This window comes from Seriola dumerili, unplaced genomic scaffold (genome assembly GCF_002260705.1).
Source record: "Seriola dumerili isolate Sdu_G_001 unplaced genomic scaffold, Sdu_1.0 BDQW01000189.1, whole genome shotgun sequence".
In the NCBI taxonomy this organism is placed as follows: domain Eukaryota; kingdom Metazoa; phylum Chordata; class Actinopteri; order Carangiformes; family Carangidae; genus Seriola; species Seriola dumerili.
The window spans coordinates 2017411-2042823 of NW_019174444.1; the positions used below are offsets into that span (position 1 = coordinate 2017411).

General features: G+C 41.8%; 1 protein-coding gene across 1 annotated transcript in view; it reads left to right on the forward strand.

The window, feature by feature from the left end:
- Nucleotides 1-25413, forward strand: part of zc3h3 (zinc finger CCCH-type containing 3) — a 60098-nt gene that overhangs the window by 15450 nt on the left and 19235 nt on the right. Inside the window, exon 4 of the mRNA XM_022753017.1 lies at nt 17853-18003. Within this exon, the coding sequence (XP_022608738.1) occupies nt 17853-18003 (151 nt within the window). The remainder of the gene's footprint in view (nt 1-17852; nt 18004-25413) is intronic.

The window sequence follows — 25413 nt, forward strand, 5'->3', positions numbered from 1 at the left end:
GGAAGCTGTGGTTGTGTTCAGCAGCCGTCATGCCAGCAGGGCATCAGGGAGTCAGCAGCAATAGGTGGAGAGCTCAGACTATGAGCTGTGGTTATGATATTAATAACCAGCACTACAGGCCAAAACAATGATGAAGGATTTGTTGATCATCTTTGGTTTTGTAACTGAGGCTCAGCATCTAGACCCTGCATTCTGATTGGAAAAACTGTGATCCAGTGTGACATTCGTTTGGCTGTTGAGATTTTGAGACACTGAAAATGTGGCAGTGACAGTTTGAGACACTGATATTTTCAATTCAGCACAGCAATTTATTAATTATTACCTACATGTATGTATACCCCGGTATTAACCACTTCTAACTGAAGTTAATGCCTCAGATGAAACAGATCTCAAAATGTCAACAATAAATTACAGTTCAGAAAATATTATTCTTGAGTATATGTGGAAATTCAGTGGTTTGACTTACATGTGTCAGGTGTGCATTGCTGTAGAGCTCGAGATCAATAAGTTATTGTTTAGTCTATAAAATGTGAGAAACTGCTCCTTCCAATTTTTCAATATCCAGGGTGACATCTTCAAATGTTTTTCAAATGTGTTTCTGACCAGCCAACATCCAAAACCCAAAGATATTGAATTTAATTATATAAAATAGAACAGCAGCACATCCTAACAACTTAGAAACTGGGAACATAGAATTTTAAATTATTTAAGAAATTAATTGATTATCTGATGGTTGTTTTTTTATTTTTCCCTACAATCAGATGATTGTTTCAGCACTAAATGTAAAAAATGAACATGAGTAAATTTAATAATTTGTTGATGTCTTGATGATTAGTTGGTCTGTTCCTAATTTAAAGCCTGGCAGGTGGTTGGTTATCAGTAGTGGTTGGAGTCTGCTGGCAGTGATAAAGGTTTGACTGTGGTCCCACGTTGGCCAATAGTTGAGACGACACTGATTGGTCAGAGAAGACCGCCGGTCTCCATTCCACCACGTCGTCTTGGCCCACTGTGACTTGGCATGAAAGCCCAGAATCGGGGGTCAGTACTATTTATACTCACCTGTGAGTGGGTCAGGGTGTACAGCCAGATTTGGGACACGTGCGCAGACACACACACATACACACACTCACACTCACACACTATCTCTTAAACACACGCCTGCACATGTACACATACTGTAAACTACCAGATCCTACTTCTGCACTGCTGCCAGTGAGCTGCAGAGGGGGCTCTGCACATGTTCACCGCTGCCTCAGCAACCTGAGCAACTGATGAACTCCTGCCTGATTTTATCTAATGCTGACAGTAACAAGTTGCATCAACAAGTGTCAAATAAATGAAACGATAATGTGTGTATACGAGCAAGAAAAACAAATGGCAAACAGTGTTAAAGCGCATAAAAGCTTATTAAAAGAAGGCATGGAATAACATCTAAAAACATTTCAACAGCATTACAAAAACAGATGGTTTTAACAAAAATGAAACAACAAAAGGCAAATACAAGCAACAGCAATGCACACAACAAAACGTGCAAATATATCTTCTGCAACACGGAAGCTTGGTAGAATTGCATATCATAGAACTTGCACATTTCAAACAGTCATAAAAGGACAAAGAAAAGAACATGTCACACAGAGCTGCTCAGAGTTGACTCGGGTAGCTGGTGGCTGCAGTGTTTCTATACTTCTATACCTCACTGTGTTAATCATTCTATCTGTGGATATGTTGCTCCAGGTGAACTGCTTTATTCATTGAAGCAGGGATATTGAGTTGCAGTGTATTAAAGCGGCATTTAAAAAGGTTGACCTTAACCAGAGTATGACAAATAGCCAGGTTGCATCATGAATGTAAACATAAGGTGCATTTCCACCGCAGGAACTTTCCCCAGGAACCTTTTTTTTTTTAAGTATTTTTTTGGGGCTTTTTATGCCTTTATTGGATAGTACAGTAGAGAGACAGGAAATGGGGAGGCAGAGAGAGGGGGAATGACATGCAGCAAAGGCCGTCCGATGCGAACTCGAACCGGGGCCGACTGCAGCGAGGACTGTAGCCTCTACACATGGGGCGCCTGCTTAGACCACTACACCACACGACGCCCCTCCCCAGGAACCTTTTTGAGGAACTATGTATGTTTCCACCGCAGGAACCAGGGTCTAAATTTAGTTCCGAGGTAATTGATCGACCCACAGAAAAGTCCCTGGTCGGGGGATAGTACTTTCCAAAGGTTCAGGAACTATGGGGGGTGTGGTCTGCAGTGCTGAACATTTCTCATTGGTCGAGTACTAGCTGCATTTTATTTCACCTGCCATGTTTTAAAGCCCGCAGCTGCAAGCCAACTGTTTTGTTTTGATTTGAGACTGTTGACGTGCGTCTTTAATCCGCTTTGCAACTAACGCTCGCCTCCTTTCAAGCGTTGATTCAATGAATCCATTTGCAATGCAATAAGGCACGATCAACAGCAGCACAACTTGAATCTCTTCCATGTTAACAGGTTAACTGTAGTGTCGCACAAATGATGATGCCGGCCTGTCCGTCACTTTTATGGAGTCATCGTTGTTTTATAGCCGTTGTCTTCTTCTTACCGCTACCTACTGGACTGAAGGTGTAGTGCATTTATTTATTAAGGCCGCGGTGGAAATGCAGACAACAATGGGCCACAGGAACCTTTTAGTTCCTGAAGAAAAGGTTAGTTCCATGTACTTAACTAAAAGTTCCTGGTACTTTTTGGTCGCAACGCGGCTATACTGGAATAGTCTTTCATGGAATACCTGCGTCTTCATCACTGACCAGGATTCTCACTTGTTTTAAATTCTTGCACATTTACCTTTTTTTCTTTTTTTCACTTAACACTTCTGCGAGGTAAGGCATGCAAACACACTCATTCTTATTTCCATCCCTGAAATAAAAACTAAAAATGTTGTCTTCTCCTTGGTGGGCCGCACTTTGCTGTGCGTCTGTGGAGGAGAGCAGAGAGTGACTGTGAGAGAGAGTACAGTATTGATCTGGGGCAGTTCATTTTCTGCTGTCCCTGGTGAGTTGCTCTGGGGGAAATGGCTAGTTTGTCTCCTGTCATTGTAGCTTCAGAGTTAAAGAGGAGTAAAGAAAAAAAGAGAGGTGGGGGGGAAGAAAGCCACTTGTCTAACAAGAGCATCACGAGCACAAAGACTTCCTCAGTTACAGAGAAACCCCAGGATCAAACTGGGCTTAAAATGTTATGTTTAATGCACAGGATTGATATACAGTCCCCTGGACACATGTTTATGTGCTTGCACGTGCACTTGTGTTATGTATCTACATGTGGGGCTAATATTGTGCGGGCTTTCCCGAAGAAGGCGATATTGATCACTTGCTGTTTACTGTCCCCTGCTCCCTCGTGAATTGCTCTGTGGGAAGTGGTTAATTTGTCTCCTGTCCAGGGGGCTTGTGTGTGTGTGTGTGTGTGTGTGTGTGTGTGTGTGTGTGTGTGTGTGTGTGTGTGTGTGTGTTGGTGTGTGTGTGTGTGTGCTGTGTTGTGTGTGATGTGTGTATACAGGCAAGCAGGCATACACACATGTTTGTCACATGTGTGTATGCCTGTAGTGTGTGGTTAATTTGTGTCCTGTCTGTGGGGGGCTTAGCTGTTAAATACCTCACTCTGTCTCTGTGGCGACACACACTGATATCATTGATCGTCTTGTCCGATGACAGTAATGCTGGACTGATTGGCAAATAGCCGTCATTAACAATCTAAACTCTAATATAAATGCAAAAAAGTTAAAAATGGTGTATCTGAGGAAAACCTTTAAACATTCCTAAAGTCCTGGTCTAAACATAAAAATCTTAACAAATATAGGCAAGAACAAACATGAATAAACAAAACAAGTATAGGCACACAAGTATAAATCAGATCATTGTCATCTCATAATCCCTCTATAGTTTATCCCATAGAAACGCATACCACAGATAGAGCGTATTTCCAGGGACTAACACAGCTACAATCTAAAAATATTTAAACAATGACAACATAAGGAATATTTTCACACTTTAATGAAAACAACTCTTTGAGAGGTGAAGGTGGAGTCATTGGTTGAAACCTCTACAACACGCTGTAAGTGATGCAAAAGCTCTCAAGTCTAATGTCTTTCCATCAGGTTTATACCTCAAAACCATCTCATTATACTACGATTAAACTCAAAGTCCAGGTCATCCAGTAAAATAAATAAGTCGCATACATCCGTCCTGTTTCTGTCTCTTGTTCTTGTTCTGGAACCTTAGCTCAGTTCCTCCTGCTTACACCTCCTGCTTACAGCAGCCATCCTTTGCCTTCATGCTTGCATGTGGTGTTTTATAGCATATCTGCTCTCTTACAGTTTAGCTTGTGTACTGGAGGTTCATGACCTCTGATCTATTTCGGTCAGGACATGCTTCTATTTTCTCACTTATCTGTCTCACATCGAGGCCTGTCTTTCAGTGAATTCTCGCTTTAATTTTTAGTTTGTACATATAGCAGCCAGTTTGGAGCAACGTGTGTTGAATTACCACAGTAATGGGGATTGTGTAAATAATGCTCCGGCTTTGAGTGATGTCAATGGAAATATATTCCTGTGTTGAAAGGTGTACAGATACTAGACTGGTCTTGCAATACTCTGCTGTTAAAAAACAGTTCTATACCTTATTTTATTAGTACAGATACTTTAAGAGTAACTGTGTTTTAATCAAGAGACGTATTTCCTGAGTTGCGTCAATGTGCCATAATGTGCGATAGTGCAGCAGTGTGTGTGTGTGCACTGCTCTGCTTCCTCTCCCTGCAGGCATAGTGGGTGCCAACTGTCCACGGCTTGTCGACAAAGCAGACGCACAAAACGAAAAGTGGCTTTATTTCGCTTAAATTGCCCACAGTCAGGCCAAGGCCACAGACGCCACAAAGCCCATCTGTAAAAGATGTTTTAAACCCACACAGAACAAGCAGGCCAACAAGCATCTCGCTGACCCGTTCAAAGAATTCAAAGAGCAACAGGTTAGCAAATGTGACAAGATAATTACATCATGTCCATGATCTGAAATATAAGTGAAACGAGTGTGATTTATTTAGGACCATTCTTCCTACAGAGCTGATTCAGCACAGACATATTTTTAAGATGTCTGTTTGATTGTTCACAACTTTAACTTAGATGAAAATCTGACCATATTTTAAGAAGAATTTATACTTATACTTAAATGCAGGTAATTCCAAAGAGTTCACTTACTTTTTCTTGCTACTGCAGAATAGGAACAGTTTGGAGAATAATAGTTGAAAGCATAACGTCAGAACCTACTAGCTAGACTTGGAGTCCCAGAGAAGAACAGCTATTTCTGTAAAAACTATTAAGTGTGATGGGTTTTTCTATAGTCAAGGCAGGTTATGACTTCATGCATCAAGGAGTTTCAGGAAGTTATATTTTTGTATATTTTTTTCTAGTTCTCCACTTGAGTAATCTTTGTTTTAGTCAGTAAGCATAGTGTAGAACCGACAGTAAATGTAATCTTGCTCTGTTGTAAGTCCAATCTTAGCGTTATGGAGCTGAGGCCCTTCAGCTCTTATGTTAAGGTCTGGTGTGACTTTGAAGGACCTTTACCAGTTCATATGCCTCTGTGTATGTGTTTGTGAGCAGACTGTGCCACTGGTTCAGCAGCGGTGTCCACTCCTAGCAGATGCCCGCTCCTCCTGGTTGCGATCAGCACTTTAGCGGGCTGCTGCCAGTTCTTCCTCGGCCCAAAGGGACCAATTAGGCGCCGGCAGCTGCACCACGAATGCCACCACGGAACGAGGGTTCTGTGGGTGGGTGAGGATGCTGCACAAGAGAAGGGCAGATAGAGCTAAGGACACACATGTAGACATGGAGAGTAACAACATGGAGTTATTACAGAAAGGGTCCACAGCTTAGTCTAAAGAGGGGATGGTTTGGTGCGAGCAGAGAGTGGAGAGCAGCTGATGGAGAAGAGAAAGGAGAGTAGTCAGAGGTGCACAGTGTTTATTTGGATCCTGTCTTCTTAAGATCACCTGCTGGTCTTCTAAAGGATCAGAAAGAGTAGAGTGGAAGCCTCTTGGCCCCCTGCCCTCACCAAATTAGCACCCGAGACGAGAGGGGACTTGACTGTCCCTCATCGCACTGTCGTCCCCCTTTCTCCCCCCTGACCTTTAGCCCCTGAACCCTCACTTCACCCCGGTAAATGCAGTGCCACATCCAGAGCTTTGTGCCCCTGTTACTGAGCTGACTATGGCCTGGGGCCAGAGCGAACCATTAGCCACAAGTTCTGTAGTTATTCCAACAGGCCCTCTTCATTACATTGAGACTCAAAGGTCAAATATCAGTGTCTTTATATTACTGGACACACAAACCTTTATAGTTACACAGGAATGCCACTTTCTTATCCAAATACTGTCATCAAATGTTGTTATTATGTATAAACTACTGGCTCATTATTGTAAAGGGAGTAGAAGACTTTTAAATATATGAGTGATTAAAGTCTTAACAAAATAAGGATCATCATTGATAAATCTTTTTTGAATAAGGCCGATGAAAAACAATGTTTTATTGTTCAAATGTATATCAGGATAAATCCCTTTAGATTTAACATGTTGAGTGCATGCCATAAAAACATGATATAAACAATAGCACAGCACTGCCTGGTAACAATAGAACAACCAGCAATCACCACAAAATCAACCAAACTGCATTAAAGAAACAAATAAGATTAAACAGTAAAATGGCAGGATAGGCACAAAGAAGCATTAGAAAAAAAAAGGGATCATGCAACAAGGAGGTGGCAATCAATGTGGGTTTTAGATAAGAAAACTAAGCATCTGTAAATAAACCAAATGAGCACAACAATCAACTCTGTACAGGTAAATTATTCTAATCAAAAGCAGCTCTAAACATAAAAGCTCTTTTTTTCCAATGTCCCTGTCGGCTGTGGGACCAATAAAACTGCGTTCATCAGAGCCTCAGTGAGTAATGTGAAGTGTAAGAGAAAAACAAACACAATACAGACACACAATACAGACAGGGTGCTGTGCGGGCCAGTTCTCCAAGTTCTTCAACACCGAACTGGGAAAAACATTTTTATTGACTTGGCTATGCACAGGGACATTATCATGTTTAAAAGGTGGAAACAGAACATTGCGTAAAATATCGTGGTATGGTGTCATCATATCAAGATTTCCTCTTGCTGGAGCTAAGAGGCCTCAGACCAAGTCCATATTTTGTACAATTATGTCTAATTAACATCTTTCTCCCTGATCCGATGAAACGACGAGACATTTGGTCTTTAAAGATACAGTAAAAAAATTACATACACTGAAGAAGCTGGACTCAGCAATATGCTTTACCTCAATGATCAACTGATTATCAAAGTAGATGACACTTTGTGTCAATTAATCGACTAATCAACTCTAGATAAAAGGAAAAAGACAAGAGGAAAGGTAGATGAAGGTGGTTGACTGACAGTGTGAGAGCTAAGTGGCAAACTGATGCCAGTGTTTTTGTTCCCTGACCTTGAAGGAGAGCAGCCTAAACTTTATCCTTTTAAAGATGTGCCCCTGCTTACAGTCGAGTGTAAAGTACACCTAAATACTCCTCATGAGTAGCCTCGTCCTCTTGCCGACCCCCCCCCCCCCTTTAACACTTTGACACATTTGTGATGTTTGTGTCTCTCCCAACGGGCTTGTACGTCAACTCCTTGTCTCTCACTCAGTGAAACAGAAGTTGAGGGCCGGTGTGGGGCCGGCTGACTGGGGTCCATCACTCACTGGCCCAAAAGAATAAGCAGCATGATGGATGCGCACCAGGTTGGCAACTGCAACCAGAACCTCAGTCCTGGTCTAAACTACACTACTAAGCCACCTCTGCTCCCTGAGTGTGTGTGTGTATGGGGTGACTGACATACAGTACCACTGGGCCTTGCATATGTCCTCAACCCGTCAGTCAGTATGATGAAACACAGTCAAACCAACATACTGTACGTCCACACACCAGCTCCTCTTTCTCAACATTACTTTATTTCAGCGCAAGTGTTGTCAGCCAAGACATCTAAGCACAAACTATTTCTGTGTATAAAAACAAGGCTTCTCAACACAGTTGACAGGTGTTGATGGCAGGTGGAACCAGGAAACACACCAGTCAACCAGTTTTTATCTTAAATATAAGAAGAAGAAAAAAAGATAATTATAATTAGCCAATATTTGTTTCTTTAGACCCCTTCAACCTGTAGTAACAAATCTGTTGGCCACCTGGGGGCAGTGGAAACAAGTTGTGAACACAACATTGACATATCATCACCTTTTAAGTTAAGATATTGTGAATTTGTTAGCAAACTGTTGCCTATTTACAAATCCAGCAGTTACAAAGCAACATTATCATTCATTTGGAGTCATGCTTGTGAATGTAAGTCCTATACTCTCTTTTTTGCTCTGGTTTTGGTCTCCACCAACTCCTGAGGGTAATCTCTGGCTCTTTAGCTGCTAAATGCTCCACTATGTTCACCAGCTGCTCTCTAACTGTGTCTGTCCGCTGTTTGCTGCTGAGCAGGTAGTGGACAGTATCTTTTTGGAGCTTTTTACTCTGACAATATGAGAGAGGTGAGAGTGAACCAGAACAGTAAAAGTGAATAAAAAATCTAATTAAAGGTCCATATAGTCTAAAGGTAGATGTCCTTGTGTTGTTTGATTATAGATCAGGTCTAGGTTCTATATTAATACTGTGAAAGTATCAAAGCGCTCAGTCCACAGAGAAATGCACACAGCCTGTATTCAGAAACTGAGCCTTAAAACCAGCCGTCAGGACTTCTGGAACTTTGTGATGTCACAACACACCATCAAACCTTTCAGGATTTGGGTTTTTTTTCAGCATTTTTGATTCAGCATTAAGAAAAAAATACAACAAAATCAACAAAAAACTTCTCAGATGTACTTATAGCGTTTGTCCACACATCTTCCCCCTCTTTCTTCTCTATCACTCAGACCCGGGGCTGCTCACTCGCTCACGATTTTGATGTGTATTGTTCGGGGCAGAGGTTCACATCCCTTGTGGAATCTGGCGTTGCCCTTTAGGGATGCATTCACTTAACCTTCAAGCGCCCCCGTCATGCCTGGAAAAGGTTTTTATGACTCACACTTATCCCCCAAGCTTTTCACTCTCTCCCACCAGCACACGCACCCCTGCCTTCCCTCTTGATACTCACAAACAGATGCACATATAACGTATGTAATAATAGCAGTCCTTAAGTGGACAAAGCCCCGGGCTCTTCCTCTTGATGCGTCTAATGGGAGCTGCTGATTGACAGCCACAGTCATCCCTTTGACCAAACATGACACTGAGTGTGTGACACACATGTCATGGGACATACATGAAATGTTTGTGGCGAATCACAACCTCACGGAGTCCTGATCACCACTAAAGATTGTGTCAGCTCTTGGGGTCGGGGTCAGGGTCAAGGTTGAGTTCACAGGAAATGCGTGTTTTCATCATGTCTTATTTAAGTTATTGATGTTCTTTATGGCGATGGGAGCATATAGCTACTCTGGAAAAGCACACATAGGGGCTATTATCATTTAATTATTCATCAAGGATGTTGTCAGGTCTCCTTGCATATTGTTCAACATTTGGAAAACTACTTAGACATGTGGTCTTTAAAGTGTGGAGAAAAAGTCTGTCTGTGTTTTATCTTTTGATTAAGGTGATATAAAAATGTTTTAAAAATGTACAGCAGATCCATGATGTAATGATATAATCTTAATGATGATTACACATCACAGTCAAGTATGGTTATTTGTGGCCCTGAGCTAAATTGCAATACTTCCTAAACTTACCTAAACCCCCAAAGCATGGGAATCAAACCTTGATATATTTGGTTCAGTCCAAAATGTGTGACACATTGTCAACTACAAGACAGCTGCCACTAAATGTGTTTTCTATTCACAGTCGTGCTTGCTTGTTCTTTCTAATGACTCCAGTTTTCATTCACAATTAGCTGCTTGTGTGAAGACAGCATTTAACATTTGAGAACTTTTTTCACTGAATATTTCTGGAAATACACATTCTCACTTTCTTCCCAGGAGGTACGTAAGAAGATCAGTCCCCCTCTCATGTGTCTGAGTTGAGTATGAAGCTAAAACAAGGCAGAAATATTTAGCCTGACTATGTCCAAAGTACAAAGTAACCTTTACAACACCTCAAAAACTCACTAATTGTATTTAATTTGTTTGGTAAACAAATAGAAAGGTAAAAATGAGAGTTGGTAGTTTTCTGCTGGGTTAGATGTTCAAACTATTTCCAAAACTCAGCTCTCATATAGGCACTAGTGTTAAGAATTTAAAATGATAAAAGACAGATTTCATTTTTTTGTTTCTGTTGTTAAAAATCTGTACAAATCATTTACTTAATATAGCATTGCTATGGCAACAAGCTACCAGTACACATTTTTGTTTGCATTTGCCTGAGCGGAAGAATTCTCCCTCCCTTGGTCAGCTGGTATATGTTACAGCTGATGGCTCCACTGCGATGATGGATGAGACCACAAGCCAGACCACAACCCCCCCAACCCCCACCCCCCACCCCAATCATCACCACCACCACCACCGCCCTCCTACCCAAAACACACTCATCCCCCTTGAACACGCCTCTCTGTGGTGACATCACAACCACATTGGCTGTCAGTGGCTGCTGATGGCATGCACCAGGGGCCTCCTGTGTCAGTATGTGGCCCCATGCAGCCGTCAGCCTGTCAGTTCATGTCAGCCCAGCTCTTCATCCACATACACACCAATGGAGCCTCTGAGTATTCCTCTAAAAAGATTCCATCAGACAGAAATAACTTTCTTAAATATAATACCATTTATTCTCTGGCATCTGACTGTGTTAATTCAGTAATGACACAGTATAGACCTGAAGAGCAATTGATTAATGTTAGGCCATCTGTTATCATTTATGTTATATTATCTATTATCTCCTTCTGAACACCTCCAAGACCAAAGAGATGTTCATTGACTTGCGGAGGTCTAGGCCCACCCTTCAGTCAGTCAACATTCGAGGGAAGAACATTGAGGTGGTGCACACTTATAAATACCTAGGTGTGCACCTGGACAGTAAACTGGACTGGTGCCTAAGCACAGATTCCATCTACCAGAAGGGGCAGAGCCGGCTCTTTTTCATCATAAAGCTCAGGTCCTTTGACATCTGCAGTGAAATGCTGCACATGTTTTATCAGTCAGTGGTGGCCAGTGTACTCTTTTATGCTGCAGTCTGCTGGGGCAGCAGCATGTCTGACATGAACACAAAGACACTGGACAAGCTGGTAAAAGAGGCTGGGTCTGTGCTTGGCAAGAGTCTGGACTCACTCAGGACTGTTGTGGAGAGACGCATGCAATGTAAGATGGAGGCCATTTTGGACAATACCAACCATCCTCTCCACAACATTCTGGCAGGGAAGAGAAGCAGCTACAGCTGCAGCAAACGTCTCACAGGAAGTGGACTAATCTAATTGTTATTGTTTATTTATTATTAACTGTTATTATTATTATCAACAATGAGCTAATGGACACAAAGTATCTATCTATCCATCCAGTAGTGCTGTTTTTAGTCTGCAGTAATGAATAAAGGTCATATGCAGTATTACTTAAAGGAAGTACACAAACATATTCTCATGCATCCTTAAAGCTCCACTTAATTTTAATGTTAAAATGAAATAAGTGAGACTTGTAATGATGAACCCACAGAGAACTCTGCAGCTCTGTGGAGCTTTTTAGCCTCTTTAAGCTCATAGTTTTGGTTTTATGACACATTTACTACTGTATGGTTCAGTCTCAGTGCTGTCATCAACCCTGTGTCTGTGTCTGCAGGATATGTGAATGGACAATTTTTTGCTAACACCTTAACCATAACAACTTTGTAAGCCAATAATATGCGAGGGCTGTTTTTCCTCAGTTCCTCTGCCCCTTAATGTCTTGGATGCATGGATGGTAGTTGTTGTGGGAACACAGTGCATGGTGTAGGACATTTCATATAATATCATTATTTTTCACAACCATGTGGCAAAACAGTACACTATAGTTTGTCAGACACTGGCTTTTTGAGACCAATATCAACATTAAATTTTGCTTAAGATTTAAATTACCAATACATTTCTTTTCATAAAAACAAATAGATTTATTATTATTATTATTATTATTATTATTATTATAAAAATATTTTTTGATAATTTGGTAATTTTGGTAATTTTTTATTTATCCTTTTTAAAGGAGCTATTTGTAAGTTTTGCAATTGTTACATGGCCAACATTAGCATCCGATCTGCCCTGAAGATGTAGCGCTGCTAAGAGAATGTATTATAAAGACAACGATGGTTGAAGCTCTTCAAGTGAATCACCAAGACCCGCTCCTGATAAGAAACCACATTTGGCAGGCAGAGAAAACTTATAAATAGCCCCTTTTTTAAAAAAAAAAAAAAAAAAAAAAAAAAAAAAATTAACTGAGATATGTACTGAGCGGGACATTTGCTTATCTGTGATAAAATAAAATCAGCTGATATAAATGTTGACAAATCTTGAAATACATTTATTTTTAATTGTAGTGTTAAATGTAAGCGGCTATCAGGAAGTAAACTTGGACCCTTGCTACTTTCGAGCAATGGTATTCTGACCAAATGGTCCATATATTCACTAGTTACATATCTATCAAGCCACCACATGACACACATCTGGACCCTTACAGCAGGTCAGTAATTACAAATGGATCCACATCCTGCAGCATTCAACATAGTGACCTTGTCTATCACGTTGAAAAACTGACGTACACTCTGAGACTGTACAGACAGAGGTGGCTCTAGCATTAAGCAGTAGTACATGGAAGTGAGTTCGTGATTGTCTTAAAACAAGATGTTCAATGTGTTCACATGCAACGACTCCTGCAAAGCTCACATTCTAGTCGTACTCTGGGAGTACATGATATACTGCGATGAGTTACAGGATGCAGTATTTTTAAGACCATGGAATGCAGTTCTCTGTTGGCAGGCTGGGATATCAAACTCTGTTGACATCTCTGGGTAGTCTGTCAGAAAGTATCACTGGGTGTCAAACACGCAGAGATCATATTATCATAACCGCTCTGGCTTACAGCGGGTTATTAAATCGTGGTAACTCCCTTGTTAAGTCTGATGTTAGCATGGCACCGCTGTCTTCTGTAAGAGCGGCAGAGCAGTGGGAGTCAGAAGATGAGCCCCAGGGGACGGGAACATGGGATGGCAGGGAGAACAGGCGCTGTCAATAATAAGATTTATTATCCATTGGGTCGTCCCTGGGAGGGGGCAGACGGAGACCGCTGTTCCCTGGAATTAGCCGTCAGGTATGGAGGGAGAGACTGCTGGGGGGGGGGATCCCTAAGAGGATGGTGGAGGGGAGGTGTGGTGCAGTGGCCTGTCAGTATCCCCAGTCAGAGGGCTGAGGATAGAGAGATAGAGAGCATGGAAGTATGAAAGCTCTGAAGTGGAAGACAACTTTACTCAAAGTCTCGTCCACACCGCTTAGACAAGGCTCAGTCGTCTTAGGGATGTGACTCGAGTTCAACACTCGCAGATCCACTTATGTGATGCAACATCTGCTGCTAAATGTTGATAAAGCACTATCTACATTAGTAATTTGTCACAAGTTTTGAGTGGATTCCTCTTTTGGAAGAGGATCAGACCTGTTATATTGCAGAGAGGATAAAAATAAAACTTGTTTTGAAGGGTGGGCTCACCCATATTACTTTCATTGGTCTCTATCCATGCAGATCCCTGTGGTTTTACTTGCCCAGATTTTTAGATACTTGTCAGATTTCTGCCTCCAGTCTTTTACAATGGAAACGAGTGGAATTTAGTTTTGAAAATGGATAATTACAGTTTCTTGGATCTTATTTTCATAGCATTGGCCATCATTTATAACAGTTCTGATTACTCAACAAAAGTGGTTGCTTGAAACAGGACTTCATTGCTTAAAAGATGAACAACAGGGAAGAAATACAAGCAGTGAGACAGTCAGACTTCCCACTTTTTCAAATGTAAATATTGGGGTGTTATTTAGTCGGTTCCAAATTGCTTTAATCATCAAAATGGTATGCCTCCAAGCTTATTGATCCCTTTTATTGATGCTGGCATGTTTTTTTCTTCTGTTGATGATTTCAAATAAGGCTCGGAACACCAGCAACATGCCAAAACATTTTTCTACCCAACATGGGCTTAAACTCCAGGAATGCTGTGTACTTCAGACTGTTCACACGAATGCTTCCCAGTCAAGCAGCACATTCATTACTGAGAGGTAAATATCATGAACACCATCTTAATTAGCGCCATATTAATACGTAAGTAATATTAAAAAAATATTTAGTTAAGGGAATCGATATAGAATTGGACTGGTAAGATGAATAAATAACATTTGATTGATACCAATGTTATTATCAACAAATCCAAAACTATCTGCACGGGTAGATTCCACCAGAGTGAGAAAATGTGTTGCACCAACCCTTTACTGTAGCCCTGGTAGTAGAAGGCAGGCTACTTGCAGAAGGAGCGATGAGTGCAGCGTGGAGCCACCGGAGTAGATTATCTGCAGGTTCACAGCAGCGAGTCAGCGAGAGATGGATGGACGGTGTGTGAGCTGCATGCGTTTGCAAACGGTGTCTTCACAGCACAGGGCGCCACTTTGCTCACTCCCCCCACTTTGTGAGGCAGGCCACTGTCAAAGGTCTATTAAGGGAAGATTGAGACCCCAGGTGTATACGTGTGAGTAAGTGTGTGTTTGTGTGTGAGCGCGTGTGTTCACATGCTCATTGGTCATGGTCCTATAGTGGAAGATTGAGACCCCATTGCTCCCAGAGCCACTCAACCAACACAACCTGCAGTGGTTTACAATCAGAGCAACACCGTCCATCCATCCCTGCTGACGCTTACACACACACACACACACACACACACACACACACACACACGCACGCTGAGAGATACACACCAATGGTGCAGCTCACTATAGATGTCATTAAACAGTAGCCAAGGTGGAACAGCTGTGTGACAGTGTCGTGGACATGGCGGGTGTCGTGAGGTTTCGAACGAGGGTTTAGAGGCAGATTGAGGTGCAGGTTAGGGATGCAGGGGGTAGGGGGGGGTGTAAGAGGTTGTGGGGTGGGGATTGTGGCAGCACCTTTGACAAGCCCTATTTGTCATCTGCCAAGATGCCCAAATAGCTCTGACTGCAATACAGATGGACTGTGGGACAAAAAGTGACTTCAAGCCAGGCAACTAATCCTGTACAAAACACCACTCCCTCCCCCACCTGCACCCATATACTCTCCCTAGCTCTCTCTCTCTTGTGCTGTCTGCCTTTTATTCCTAGGTCTCTCTCTCATGCACCTAACACGCCCACAGATCTGGGGCTGGGTGATATGGCTGAATCACCTTAATGAGAATATTTTTTTCTCATTTTGATACATATCACAGCGTTGCGTGTAAATCTGGAAAATCACGTATAAAATACTTGTACACTCTTCAGCACACTTGAATGCTCGTCAGCACCTATGTTGTACTTTTCAACTTCCGACACAACTTTACATGTGAAACAAAACTAATACAACTGATAAGAGTTGATTAGTTAGTTTTTAATTGCTGTATGGGAACACAGCAACTTCACTCAAACAAAGTCAGATGTGTGGTCCGAAGATCCCCAGGGCTCCTGATACAGTTTCAACTTAGACTTAAGAAAGAATAATAACCCTAGAACCCTATGTACAGACATTGTGAGCCTCTTCCTGAGTGTATATGTACAAGGCACAGTGTGTGTGTGTGTGTTTGTGGGTATGTGTGTGTTCTAAACATGCAGCCAGTATCTAGCAGTGATTTGTTCAACAGTAAATGTTTGTCTGAGATGAATTCTCCAGCTGATCCAGAGCTGCATCCCGGCCGACAAATGAAACCAGCGCCTGAGGGGGAGTGAGAGCGGAGGGGAGGAGGGAGAGAGAGAGAGAGAGAGAGAGAGAGAGAGAGAAAGAGAGAGAGAGAACTGTGGAAAGTGGAAATCGAATCATTTTATTTGTCACTGCAGCCCTCGTGGTCATGGTTTGTTATTGGACGCTAATTAAAACGGCAACAATCCTGATAATTGGCAATTAAAGACATGTGAAAGAGGCGATTGGAAATGAGCTCCTTACCGGGTGTATAAACTCATTTGTTACCCCCCCCCCCCCCCCCCCACTCTGTCTCTTCTTTACTCATTATGGAGACAGAGTGCTGTCACTGACCACCACAGTGAAGGATTGGTACAAGGAGGAAAAGGTGGCGCAGATAATGACATTTTATTGTGTGTGTGGAATAATTTAAATGAATATGTTTAGCAGCTGATTCATGTTGCATTAAGTCTTTTCAGGATGCAGCAGTGGAAGGTTTTTTACCTCTCCATGAAATACTATACAGCTTGTGGCAAATTAATTCATAAAAGGCTTTTTACAAATGCAATTTCCCACAAAGCTTTTCATCCATGTGTGTGAAAGCTCATCAGTGAGGATATCTTGGATCTTATTTATTTAGTTTTGGCTATTGTTTCTATTAGCAATAATAACATTGTACAGACCAAGTACGTCACAAGCAGTACTAGACTGGTAGTGATGAAAATGTGAAGAAAAGGCTCAAATGAAGAATTGGACGGTGGGTGGAGGTAGTTCACATCGATCAGACACTGAACTGACATCTGCCAGCAGCAGAGATGGGAACAGTTTTTAACAGGTGAGACAGTTGGCTCACAGAGGATGTGGCAAATCCTGGTTGGTTGTAGTGAAAAGTCAGAATACCCACAGTTATTTGGATTGAACTTTCTCTAAAATTCATTTTGAACAGAAAACAAATTGCAAAATTGAAAATGCTAACTAAAATTATTCCCCAAACTATCTGCTGTAAATGTCATCACAGTTATAGATACACAGTTAAATATGCCAAGCTCAGAGTTCATGTTAAATTATGTTTTGACCTATCGCTAATGGGTATCAGGCTTTCGTCATAAATCTCCTGAACCCTCTGACAGGTGACACCTTCTCAAGCCCTGACCTAACTCGAAGCTGCCTTTAAATCCTACACACGCCCGAGCAAAGAGCAGATATTTGGCAGCATGACCTGGCCTCACGACTTGACCCGGTGGACCTCTTCTTAACGATATTGCTGGGTCTGACTTCAATACAATTTCATCATAACTGATAGAAAGGAAAATAATTTAAATCTGTGAAACACCAGAATCCTCTAATCCTCCTCTACAACTACCCACAGTGACCCCACATTTCAGACTTCAGTAGAGAGGCTCCTGGCTCATGTAGTCTTTAATCTTGGTGAACAGGGACTGGGATGATCCACAATGCAAATTCTCTTCTTCGTGCGAGTATGTCAGCCAGCCCAGGCCATCATAAAACAACATGATGGATACACAGCCAAATAAATAAATAAATAAAAAATACTTAGTCCTCTTTTTTTTTTTCCCCCCCTACTCCGATCTCTGTACTCTCACGCCTCTTCTCTGATGGATCTGTAAAATGATATAACGAATGAGAGCCGGGCAGGAGGGATGAAGGCAGCGAGGAAAGAGACAGAGGAAATGATTTATTATGCTCATAAAAATTCTGCCTTTGTTATTCCCTCTCATTTTTATATGTGAAGCTTATTAAAGAGCACACCTGCCAGAGTCCTCAGACAAACTTCTGTGTGTATGTGTGTGTGTACTCACAGTTTTATGCATTTGAAATTATGTGTATATGTGCGTTTGTTCACACACTGACTGAATGTTTCATGTGTGATCAGATTTTCATACTCATCTGTCCGTGTTGCTGTCCTCAGGTCCCACCTCTTCTCCCCACTATAGCCCCGCCTCCCAGCGGGTGTTCAGGACACGCTACAAGATGGTCACCCGCCCGGGCTCCAGCACCGCACACACCCTCCACTACAACCCCGCCCTGTCCTGGAGAGCCAAGAGGATCCAGTCTGCCAGGTAAATCCACGAAGACAAATACTCACACATCTCCTGCAGGTCTGGGTTTAATGTGTCTCAATGGCTGATATCTGTCAGTGCAGAGCAGGGCCCTGTCTTTTATGTCACCATCATGTGGAGCATGAGTGGAAGAGGTCGGAAATTTATGGTGCTCATTTTTACACAGTAGATAACTCAGAGAATAAACCATTTGCACCAACGTTCTCCTCACTTTAATTTACACCAGCAGGGAAAGTGTCTCACCTAGGCCAGATATAGACAGAGGGATGGGTGGGCGGGTCTGTGTCTTAATGTGATTAGAGCCCCCATCTCTTCCTTATTTCTTTTTTTTTTTTACCTTCATTTATCTAACTTTAATCCCCTCTGTCTCAATACTCATCCTAACTCAGCCCAAAGTGCTGCCCTTAAATTGTTTTTTTTGTCTGACAAATGGTTCAAAAGTGAAAATAAATTCAGTTTACAAAGATATAAAAACAGAGAAAAGCAGCAAATCCTCAATTTGAGAACCTGGAACCAGAGAATATTTAACATTTTTGCATAATAATGATAATAAATTACTTTCTGTCAACTATCAATTAATCGACAAATAATTTCAGCACCTGTCTGTTAACAAAGGAATATGGAATTCTGTGTGACTCATAGAAATACATGTTTTTAGCCCAGAACCATAAACAGCTGAGTAGATCTTTATGTGTGATATGACTGGTTGTGGTGGTGAGGTCATATTTGAGAGTAGAGAGTTAATTAATGTTTATGAGGCGGCCATTACTGGGCGATGTTAAAGCCTCATTCATGACTTTATCACGATGACAAAGACGTGCTACTGCTAACATTTATGAATGAATGTGTTGAGCTCTGTTCTCTGCAGTGGCTCCGTCCTGTTTGAACTTTGGTTATGAAAGCTGTGACCGGGTTGTTGTGGTTGGTTTTGATGATCTGTTAATGTGCAGAGAATTAGCGGGATGCTCTTCCTGGAAACTGGCTGCGGTATGACTACACAATGTCTCTCTCTCACACACACACACACACACACACACACACACACACACATACACATACACACACCAAACTGCAGGGAGCTGAAAATGGCATGAGTGTAGCTTTCTCTACTCTGCGTATTGTTTTAGTGGTAAAAGAGCTTGTAGGGCTCCAACTGATTCAGCATTGATAAATCTGTCGATATCTTTTTGAATAAGAGCAGAAAATTGTGAAAAATATTCCTAACAAGCTCCTAAACCCCAAGTATATATATTCAAATTGCATTTATTTTTATTACTACAGATATTCAGTTAATAACGATATAAAACAAACAAATCCTGACATTTCAGAAACTGGAACCAGCAAACGTTTAACATTTTTGCCAAAGTCATTATAAATGTGTCTTAAATTCTGAATATTTTAATATTGGAAATATAGTAAATCCTCCATTCTGTGTGCTCTTTAGAGGGTTAGTTCATCCAGTTAATAAAAACACATTTTTTCTCTCCGGTATCTAATCATGCATATGATTCCATTGTTATGCACTGAGCTTTTCAGATATCCAGATTTGAAACTTTACTCTCCAGAGACGACGTTCCTGTTACTGAGTATCACCCACAAACCACTGTAAACAGATTCCATGTAGGGAATATTTCTTTGGTAGAAAGTAGTTCCAACTGTCTCTGTGGCTACATGCCATTAGTGGTAAGTGCAGAAATATGTCATCTTTACAATTTGGATGAACTGATCCTTTAAGTTGTTATTTGTTTGGTTAATAATTAAAGCATTCTGTGTGTTTATGTTTTGCATGTGTGTGTGTTGATGATGGGGGAGGGGGGTGGGTTCATTTGTGTAATCCAGATTTGGTGAGACAGAGGGCCCTGGACAGTGGCTGGACTCAGCCTCTGGTGACTTATTACTATTCATTTAGCTGCTGCAGTAAATATTGATTCATCAAGGGATTTTCAATTTGAGCCCCGTGACATCTTGTGAAATATCACCAAGTGTGTAGAAGAGAGGAAAGAGATAGGGAGGGAGGGGGACAGGTCGGGTCCCCAGGGATAGTGGATCACCCCCCCCCTGCCCGGCTCACCCACTCATCCGCTCCTTTCTCATGCTTATCTATCTGTTTAACTCCAAAGACCCTCCACTTTTATCAGTTTGCAGCTATTGAGTGGAGCATGAGCTCATGTTCTCTGCTCTTAACTACTGAGTGCTGCTCTTCATCTTTGGCCTATCAGACCCACCGGACCCTGTCCTCATATGTCCTCAGCTCTTATCTCTGTATCTGGTCATAGCTGAACCTCTTACTCAAGAGCCAACCTCAACCCACCCTCGCACTGTGGTCCAGAGGATGTATAGATTTGACATGGCGACATAACACAGATATATGCAATGAAGACACCGTTTTGATTTTTAGATGGGGCTGGATAATCCCACTACAAAGATATTTTTAGCATGTTTTAGCATGCAAAATCATTTCTTTCATTGAACATAGACAACCGGAGGTCTCAAATGTCAAACATAAGAATCCATGCAAGTGTAGAGAAAGGACCAAGAAGAGGTGTTTTACACAGCGATATTATGATGGATTACAGTTTATTCTGCACCAGAGTTCAATTGAAAACTTTCACAGCAGCTCAAACTAATTGTACTGAACCGGAAAATGCACCAAAGTTCATTTTTACCGAACCAAACAGGTGTGAAAGAATCCTTGATGGTACAAAAAAGGTAAAACAAGATCGAAATCCCGCTGCTGTATAAAGATGGTCACAGGCAGTTCAAGATACGTACAACTTACATGCTTCTCTTATTCTTTCATTCATTCATTCAGTCAGCTTTTATTTACGGTGTTTCATTGAGGGATACAAAATCAATTCATATGGATGTAGGACAATAAAAGCAGAGTTAGTACTCACTGCAGTTTTAGTAAAACCTTTCATAAAACATAATTTGCATATTATAAGTATTTTACAGAGAAAAAAAATAGTCTAGCAAACATAAAGATAAAAGGCAAATGCAACCAAAATCATAACGCACAGGAAGGAGAGAGATCATTTTTAGACTTTTTTTCTCCTTAATATTCACAATAGTTTGTTTTCCTAAAAAAACTCATTATTGTACAGTTTTGCATCATACTAACCAACCAGTCTAACTAAACCCTTCTAACCTGCTTGTTGTACACACTTCCTGTTCCCAGGCCCACAGGAAGTGAGGTTCTCCCTACCCAGCATACTACTCCCTCCACCTGGTATTAGCCATAGTGAGCGTCATGGTGGTGGTGGGTGATTTAGTGCTGGGTAGCAGTTTGAAGGCGGAGGAACCGGCTGCAGTATTTCAGCCCCCGCCACCAGAAAATAGATATAATCTCAACATTAACTCCATTAATAGTAGCAGGAGTTGAATTAAGAAAGCCATAAAGCACGCACACTGCAGGATAAATTACAGTCCACGCCTCCCTTCATCTCTCTCACACACACTCCCCATTTTTCTCTTCCCTGTCCCCTCTTTAATTTTTTGTAGCCATGTCATGTTTGTTCCATTGCTGTTCTTTCATTTTCTCTTTCTCTTTTAATGAAAACTTTGTGCCACATCTACATACGACTGTTTATTGTCTCCTCGTGCACTTGCCTCTGACTTTGATTTATTTCTGCCATAAACTTAAAGCCCCCAACATGGCAAGACAACCCCAACTCCAAATAAGTGTACTATTTTTGAGTGTATACATCTACACACACACACACACACACACACACACACACACACACACACACACACACACACACACACACACATACACATACACACACACTCACACACACTGGGTCCAGGCGCTCATCTCCTTTAGTGCTTCAGTATCGATCAGTTCAGGATGTAAGAGACTGGGCAATAAAGTGAAGCAGCGCTCCCTCTTCTTCACTTCTCTCCTCCTTTTCCCGCATTCACTCCCCCATTCATCCCCTTTTATTCCCCAATTCATTCATTTACTCATTACCCATCACATTAGTCATCTCCCCGTCTCTTCCAGTCGCTTGTTATGAGGCTCTTGTGGTGCTGTTCACGCTGTATTCTGCAGTGATCCTCTCTGACTTGTCTTAAAAGAGGATTTTGTTCATTATTCGGCTCCCCTTAAGTTATAGGATCATGATGCGTAATGACGCTGCTTTGGTTTCCTTTAAGTGCCTGAAGAAGAGCAGCAGTCCTCACTGTTGGAATTAGCCAGATGACTGTTTTTTGCTGTGCTCTGTTTCAAGGGTAACTGTTTCCCAATATGAGCTCACTAATGCTTGGGTTGCAGACAAATAGACGAGGGCAGCATTATTCTGAGCAGTCGCGCGACCCTCCAAATTCTTCCCTGTCACTAAAACAAAAGTCGGATCATTCATCAACAGCGCGGGTAATGCTGAATCGCGCTCTCCTCTATCCGTGCATCGCATGGTCAGAGAAGTCCACGTGCACACACCTGCATGCATGCACACACACAAACACACCCACAACCACGAACACACACACTTACAGACTAGTCTCAAGGGACTTTCTTTATGCCCTTGCCCCCCTCCTCTATTTCTGTCTTTTTCCCTCCATATGTTTTCCTGTCTTTTTTGTGGACTTTCACTTCTTTCACTCTGACCTCCAGTCATTGTCTTCCTGTTTTATAACACACAGTGTACATACTGTATTTCACAGCTGTAATAATTAGTGGATTAATCGAGTAACAGAAATTTAACCAACAACAAATTTTTTGTCATTCATAAAACAAAAAATATCTAATGTGAGGATTTACTGTTGCAGTCTGTTTTTAAATCTCTGTAATTTGAATATAAATGTTGTTACACAGTTAGTTAGTCAAGTTAAGACATTTAAAGATGTAACCTTGGGCTTTGGCTGCTATACAGTTCATCAAACCTCTAGTCAAGAGTAGGTAATGTTTTTTTGTAATATTACTTTTATTCGTGCTGCTAAAAAATAAAGAACTTAAGGAAATATAGAAAGCATTTAGACTGACACATGTTTTGATGCTGTGTAGGCAATGAGGTTAAAGTGCTGACATCCAGCTGTTATTTGAAGACAATATTAACGTCTATACTGAGTGAAGACTGCAGCCCTGTCGTGACCCTGCTGCACAAAAACTGGTGGAACTTGTGTATAAAAACGGCAAAACTGTCTGTCCAATATGGATGTTAAGATTATATCAACAGTTTGAAGCTCACAGTTATTGTTTTGTTTCAAATCCCATTTTCTCTGGAATATAGAACCAAAACAACAGAAAATGTTTACAGACTTCACTGTACAGCTCTCAAGAAAAATATCTGTGTTTCACTTTCTGACCGGCTTGTCTCTAACTTTGTCGTTCAGCTGTAGTGAGCAAATGATAGACAGACTGAGATTGAACCATAAAGAAAATGTACCTTAAAACCAAAACAAGAAACTAAAAGCTAGTGATAATTTCATAAGGGTTTGTCACTAATTGTTAATAAAGTAAATATTGATTAGTGGAGCTTTAAATAGTTTGGAAATTTGGATAAAGACTGTGTAGAAATGTCAGTCAGGCCTTGTGGATGCAAAACAGACAACAATAGAAAAGGCTTCCCCCTGAAACAACTTAGCTGTCCAGCAGGGGAGGATTTGTGCATCAGACGGGCCTGAAGGCTCTCTGATAACAGATATTCCTCTGGAGGTCAAGGACACCACGGGAAACAGGCCAAGGAGAGTCTGGAGGCAGAGATAAAAACTCTGCCCTTCTCTGATGTTGTAGTTTTTCTGCTCTCCACTGTTTGTTCCTGTTCCTCCTTCCTCCTCTCCTCCTCTCTCATTACAGGCAGATTACCTTATTGTGTAGGTAACTGCTCCCACAGAGGCTGTTTTCACTAATGGTGTTAGACCTGAGGCTAAAACTCATTCACACGGCTGTGTGTCTCACATTGGTGTGGTGATTAAAATGTGTGTATGCAAGCAAAACCTTAAAGTCTAAGAACTTTATACAGTGTAAACTGCAGTTTAGTCTGGATTGCGGAGTTTAGCTAAAAATAGTTTTATTAATGCTTTTTCCAGACCGCAGCAGACCAGTTTGATGCTGTGTTGTGGTGTTATTTCTTACCCCATATATTGTTCTCTAATTTACCTGCATTTGCCAAAACTGGACCAACATGAGGTGTCTAATAACCTAAAGCATACAGCGTGGAACATGTGAACGTGCAGAGGTTTGGTTTGGAGATTATTTTGTTTAATTCTTGTGTAGATTTTCGGCGTAACGCTAACATGTTAGTGGTCATTTGTTGCACAACACATTTAGATTTTAGAAGTGTAAACAATGGCTAATCTGTGAGTCTTTGCGACCTAAGGTAACCTATTCCACTGACACTGATGTTTACGTGTATCTTTGTAGAAGGAGAATTCTTGCGTTACTTGAATCTGGATGGTGACCTTTACCATCTCCCTCTCTCTCTCTCTCTCTCTCTCTCTCTCTCTCTCTCTCCATGTTTTCTGTCCTTCTCGATCAAAAGGCCAAACAGCAACATTAAAACTGTGATAACATAATTTCTTGGCAACAGTGATGAATTTGCACTTTTATGGGTTAAACATGGAAATGTACCTCAGATTGAAATTAGTGTATAAGCAGGACAATCACTCTGAGATTTGGACCCAAAAACACAGACCCAGTGTGAAAATGCTAACAGACTGGGTGTCACACCCCCTTTCACCCCCCCTGACTACAGCCCTGTGTCAGGGTTAAGTACCGTCTGTGTTAACTGTTCATGTCATATCCCCATTAACCTCCATTGTGGCTCCCCAGGCCGCCCGGTCCTTGTTTAAGCCTCCCTGGGTGGCAGTCAGCGCTCCAACATTAGCCTCCATTACAGCTCCCCTGGCTGCTGTTGCCCTGTGTAGGGCAGCCACTGATCAGTGAAACTGAGTGTCTGTGCCTCTGAGTTATGGCACGCAGTCAGGTAGATGGTGCACGTGAACGCGGCTGATGGCTGATATCTGCTCCCTCTTTTTCTTATTTGCAGCAGTGCAGCAGCTCAGCGCGGCCCGCAGCGTGTTAAGCGTCCATGTCAGTTGTTTTGTGCGTGGCGTGCGTTTGGGGTAACCCTCTCTTCTCTCTGTAATGGGAGGCATGAACTCTCGCTCTAAACCCATTTCCAGCCCATCTGAAATACGGCAGCAAATTACCTCCAGTGGCGCCCTGCACACCAGCCCCAATCCGCCCCAAATAGAAGTGACAGGACAGCGCAATTTATCGCCATAACCCCTGCACCGCCCCACCACCACCCAACATCCCCGCACACATCGCAGGCTCACACATTCAGCCACCACGCACATACACAAGTCTACTGAGTGGCTCCTGAATGGTGAGCATGTGTGTGTAGAGGCCTGTGATTGTGTGCACTGTACGTACTGTAGCTGAAGTGTGTTGTGATACAGTGTATG